The 6,000-nt window shown below is 45.9% G+C and overlaps 1 protein-coding gene across 1 annotated transcript in view; it reads right to left on the bottom strand.

Moving 5' to 3' along the window:
• Positions 1-5,459: 5,459 nt before the first annotated feature.
• Positions 5,460-6,000, bottom strand: part of LOC144166258 (nose resistant to fluoxetine protein 6-like) — a 315,613-nt gene continuing 315,072 nt past the window's right edge. Inside the window, exon 15 of the mRNA XM_077695828.1 lies at positions 5,460-5,711. Within this exon, the coding sequence (XP_077551954.1) occupies positions 5,496-5,711 (216 nt within the window). The 3' untranslated portion in view covers positions 5,460-5,495. The remainder of the gene's footprint in view (positions 5,712-6,000) is intronic.

Here is a 6,000-nt window from a genome sequence, read left to right as displayed (position 1 = left end):
GGAGTGCATACTTACTTAGTAATACATGTGCTCTTCTTGCTTTTATATCCAGCAGAGCAGAGCCCCCCTATCGAGTCGGTGGGTTTGTCGCAAAAAACAGATATTTCAGCGCAAATTTTGGAACCATGGCTTTTACTTGAGAATTAGCAAATCAACACTCGGATTTGCAAAACATGTTTAATGACGAGGTAGTTTTTATGTTCTATGACCTATAGAATTTTATTAAGTACCAACCAAATCTTTCCCGCCCCCTCAACACCCTTGAAAAAGGTGTATTCATTATTTCACCACCTTTTTTTCGAGAAGCGTGTAAAGCTACAAATTAGGGTGTTTGCAACTTAAAAAAGGCGAAAGAATAAGGGTGTAAGAAAAAGGGTGCAAGAAAAGACAACCAACTAAGCAAAAAGGTGATGAGACCTCCAACTTTGAAAGCATTTTGTACCTGTTTACACGGGTGGACTGACCATTTTCTACAAGCGGGGGGGGTGCGGGGGGGTTTGTACCTCACGATGTGTAAAGCAATATGAATTGGCATACTTTATTACCAGTGAACCTTTGTAAGCTTGAGCTAGTTTCGGTGACGTTCGCAAAAAAATAAATATAGAAAAAATTTGGCCCATCTCCCCGCGAGGGGGACTCGAGTAAATGCGTCGCATAGGGGGTGGGTGTATGGCGTTAACGTTTAGTGTTGGGGGAGTTGGTGGTAGTGAATGCGTTGTATCAGCAGCTTCTTGACGTAGTTTGAATGAGTCAAGGATATAAGGCACGTTCGTAGCCCCCCATTCTGTGTCGGCTTTTTGGCGCAGTGGGTAGAGCACCATGTACATTGCGTTCTGCCCGCAGGGTCGATGGATCGAAATTAGGCACCGGATAGTATTTTTTTTATATAGTGTAGGGGGAGGGGTGCGGACTACGACTACGGACGTCAACGCGGGTGACATCATGAGTTACTGAAATGCTCTGCATTTAAAAAAAAGAAGTGCGACACCTGTAAAGGGTGCACCGCCGCAGATAGGGTATTATAACAGAGAAGTCGGCTTTCGAGATTGTTAGAGTGTGAGCACAAGGGGCGTTTGCGTATGCGGACCTCTTAATATTCCATTTCAAAGGTACTACTCTTTTTTGGATTCTAAAAAGCAAAAAAATTGGAGCACCTTGCCATAGTGGTGCAAAGCTGCTTGTTTCCCCCTTGGACCACAAGCAGTAAGGGGGGTTGGGGGCCGGGACACGCGGGAACACCGTTGTAAAATCCAGCCAAACTTGGCCTGACCCCTCAGCTGTCATCCTACCTTATAACGAACATTGCAAAGCTTAGCAAACCTAACAAAACTTCAACACCGGAAGACACTAGGTCGACCCCCAGATCCGCGGTTCTTTTTTTGCAACTGAACACCTATTTCACGCCGTTTCAACAACCTACAGAAAGTCAAGCGTGTTGCAGTAGGTAAACGCTCTTTTCGCCCCACGACCATAGTCTTTTTAATTTGGAATGTTCAAATTGGTGTTTCACGTGCCAAAGCTAAACCTGGGGCATGAGGTGCACCGCATATCGAAACGAGCAATGATTGCATACGAGCAATTTTTTTTTTGCGTTTGAAAATTTCTTGCTTGTAGAGAAGTATATGAGGGGATGTCTTCTTCTTTACAGAGCTATTATGCATCCAACCATGGCCTTATTGAATTAACAGATGAAAACCTTTTCCACACCCTTTCAATACGCTTTTGTTTCACACAAAAAGGGTGTAGAGTTAGGAAAACGGTGTTGAGATTCAAAAAAAAGGGTGTAGAGGCCTCCCAACATCTTTTTTGCACTTATGCTACACCCTTTTTGGCTAAAATGGTGTAAAAAAGTTAAGCGCGTTGGACAAGTGGGGGATCGTAAGCATATAACCCCGCTGGTTGTCCATTGTTACGGCCATCGTGTGAAACTTCTGTAGTTCACAAGTACAGTCATGGAGAAAGGAAATGCGAGCACCAAAATATCAACCAGAGCACACGAAATCCACAATTACTGCTATTTGGTGTCCAATATTAGAGCGCTATTGGTATATTTAAAAAGCCACAATTCCCAAACTTGCTGTGATCACTAAGGCGAGTGAAAGTCTGATTTTCATGGAAACAAATTGCGCTATTTTTAGTTCTGGTTTATATTTTCGGGTCCGCGTTTCGTACTTCCATGACAGTACTCGTCAAGCAGTTCCAACAATATAAATATGAAATAATATAAATTAAAATATTTTAATAATATTGATATCATTTATACTTCGGTTAATATTCATAAAATATTTTATAAAATAGTTATATTATTGTATAAAAATATAATTTACACCACTTAACCTCATGCCTGTGCTCCGAGCAACGATTGACGTAGAAGACCTCCTCTCTTTTGAAACTGCACTTGGCATGTCCTGTGACGCTTTTTTGGGGCTGCTAAACTCGTACTTGCGATCTACAGCCTTTTCACATCAAGGCCGCAACTATGGGCAACGAGCGGGAATCCCGCGTCGCCCCCTACTTCTCCAACCTCTTCCTGGAGAAAGTGGACCAGTGCATTCAGGGAAGCCTGGAAATAAAGCCAATTTTGGCCTTTTTTTATATGTAGATGATTATTCCGTTTTGTGTCGGAGCGTCACTGTGGGTTTGTGTCGGGCGCATCGCATCTGCTATGCGCAACGCATCCGCCGCGGAGTGACGCGCACTGTGAAATATGCCGCGTATCAAAGATTATTGCGCATATGTTCTTCACAACTGCTACGCACCTCCGACCGAACAATTATCCAGAACATTGCCACGTTAGAACTGTCGGATAGTGTATGAAATACTGATGGGTACTTTGCCAGGCTCCTAGCATGCACACAAGGCGTTCAAACCAGTGCTGGATGTAAGACGTCACCCGAGACCAACGGCAACGAAAAAGAACAAGGCAGGCAGCCAAGCTTCCCGAGAAAGCCGAAGCGCGACACGCACCAAGGAGCGCTGGCAGGATCGAAGCCAGACCGAAAGGGAGAGCTTCGCCCTCACCCGTGAAGAGAAGTTTTGGGGTGACTCTGCATTGTGACTTCGATCAAAGAAAACGTGTTGTTTCTGTACGAGTGAAATTATTATAGTTTTTCCGTTATATTTAACCCCCTACTCTCGTGTCGACCTCATTGTTTTTATGTAATTCAGTTTTTTTCAGAAACAGATGACACTGGCATTACTACGAGGCAGTGGGCCCTCAGCCCGTCTCTTGATGATGCCCGTCCAGGCATGTTTTGTATATAGCCCTTCATTCATCTCTCTCCCATCTTCCTCCATGTCATCCTCAATCCACGCTTTCTTCCCTTTCCACAAAAAGAACATCTGCATGGAGCTCACACCATGAGGCCGATCTTTCTGGGTTTTCCTTTCAATAAATTTTCTCTGTACCTGATGGCCATTCTGTACCGTGTACTACTTCACTTGGAACTAATTATGACAACTCGTCGCAATGGAGTACAGTTGTCTTAGTGGACCATTTAGGTATTTTTTCCAGGATATCTCGGTTACATTGAGAGCTACCGAGCGATCGGGAGAAACTGGAAACGACAATTTTTGAGCGGTGACGCGAAGCGTAGACGGGCGGACACAGACAATTTCAGAAGAAGAAGTGACAACTGGGCTAGTTGGTAATGCATATGGGACATCCTGAAGGTAGCGCACTTAAACACGGACACTAGCGAAAGAAACGACAAACCACAGCGCTGTGGTTTGTCGTTTCTTTCGCTAGTGTCCGTGTTTAAGTGCGCTACCTTCAAGATGTCCCAATTTGAGGAGAGGTGCTACACACATCTTCACTTTAAAAGGAACGCTCTTATCAGCATCATCATCTTTTCTGTAACACGTTAACGGTAGCACGATATACAGTTGAGCAAACGCGGTTGCGGTATGGTAAGACTCCATTTTATTGATATGTGTCTGCGTTGGGTACCTTTTCTTTTGCCCTCCCTTGTGAGCCTAAGGAAAGCTGCTTAAGTGGAAGTCAATATCTTTACCCTCGCAGTCGGAATAAACTTTTCGTGCCGGTGACCATCCGTATTCTTAGGCACTGCCAAGCGTAACCACGCCAGTTTTACATCCTATTAGGTGGAAATATTTTGTGTCACCGTGTCAATTACTACGCTCGTACAAGCAGTTAGAAGCAATTTGCCCGTTTCATAACTTTTTCCGGAATTTATCTAGGCCATTGCCCAGTTTATCATAGAAACGGGTGCCGCTATGTTCACCCGATGCTCGCTTCCATGCCCATGCTTTTGTAAAAAAATTACGTCCGGTGCGATTTCATAAGGTCAACGAAACTCGTCTCGTTTTATCATTCCCGCATGTTCTGCACCAGATCGTTTTTTAGAAGGCTGGCTGCCCAATATTGCGGTGTGTGAACAGGTGCATAGAAATAGTGAATACTGCAAAGTTTTAGTGACCATGATTTAATGCGTGTTCCATTTTGTTAAAGGTAAAGTGTCGTCTGGTGTTGCTATTTCAATGCTTTCATGCTATAGAGGCAAAGTGTTAAACCATGGTTCTTGCTTCTGGAACCGTGAGCGGCCGCCGGGATCCTAGACCAGAGAAGTCAAAGAAATAATTTCTACATCTGGTTAAAAATTGCGCCCCCTCCCCCCTTTAGCCCGTACTTACATATCACTCGGCTTGAGACCAGGCCTCCATCCACCTGAGCGATTATGACGTATTTATCACGTTTTTGCCAAGTAGGCGGCTTGCACACCTCCAAGGCAAGTGACCCAGGGAGTAAAATCAGCCCAATACAAAATTTCCTCATTCCTCACGGACTCGCAGGAAGCCTGCCGGCATTTTCAAAAAGGTCTACTTCTTCGCACTGCCCTACACTTCATCGAACACTCCACTTACCTTCCCGAGGAGTGGAACATTCTATGAACTCCTGACCATTGTAGGTTTGCCGGCAATGAAGTGGCGCACGACGCGGCCCGAGAAGTGATACACCGGGCCTCCGACCCCCTCCTCCCACCCTGGATGCCCACCCCCTACTCACCTACAACGACATCCTCACGCACTATAATCTCTCTCGTCACACATTCCCGACACCTCACCCCTCTCTAACAAATGCTGACGAAATCACTCTCCGCGAGCTTAAAACCCGGACCTTCCCTCCCAATACACTATGGCATTTGATCTTCCCCACCTCTCACTCACCATTGTGCAAGTTTTGCCCCGAAAGAGGTATCCTTTACCGCATCGTGTGTTAATTCTCCCACACACCTGACCTACCTCCCAATCCCCACCCTTCCCCTTACCAGTGGGCGGCGCAGCTGTCCAGCTCTGAACCCGGCTCCCAGCTTAACCTGGTGAGACGGGCCCGGATTGCCAGCCAGAGCCAGGGACTCCTGGACTAAGGAGTCCCCCGCCCCCTGGTCGGCCTCCACAGACGAAGTCAGTATGGGATTCAAAAAATTTATTCCTCTTTGCCGTCCGCCTTTTATTTTCTCGAACAAAAGCGGCTCCTACTGGGCGACGACCTCCGTGTGGCCTTTGCCGAGTTCCCGGCCCGGCCTGCAGATGTTTTGGTGTTGCGCTATTTCTCCTTCAGTAGCCGGCCGCTTTTTGGCAGGGGGTGCCCAGAGGACTTTGTCCAGACGCCCAAGGGGTGCTTCGCACGCCAGGAACAGGCCAAGAGCCAAGATGGAGCTCCACACGAAAACAGCTATGGTGTTGGAGACCTTGAACGGAAGGGGTTGAAATGGTGAGTATATGAGTAGTATGTGAACCACTCATGGGCTGTTTAAACTGTTCTCACAGCACCAAGACTGCCTTCACACGGGTGCATAGGAAATGATACGTTGATTAAAAGCGTGCAGCTTCTCAAATGCGCAAATTTAGTTAAATAGGCAAGGTTGCAGTGAATAAACAATATGAACGTGCCAAAATTTACGGATAACATTTCAAAAAAAAAGAAAACAAGGATAACTTACATTCGATGTTATTCTTGAATCATCTAGGAGAGCCTGC

The sequence above is a fragment of the Haemaphysalis longicornis genome, unplaced genomic scaffold (assembly GCF_048455015.1).
Source record: "Haemaphysalis longicornis isolate Haplotype H1 unplaced genomic scaffold, Haemaphysalis longicornis Haplotype H1 scaffold_1, whole genome shotgun sequence".
Taxonomy (NCBI): Eukaryota; Metazoa; Arthropoda; class Arachnida; order Ixodida; family Ixodidae; genus Haemaphysalis; species Haemaphysalis longicornis.
The sequence above is the reverse complement of the archived record's forward strand: the minus strand, read 5'-3'. Positions and strand labels throughout refer to the sequence as shown.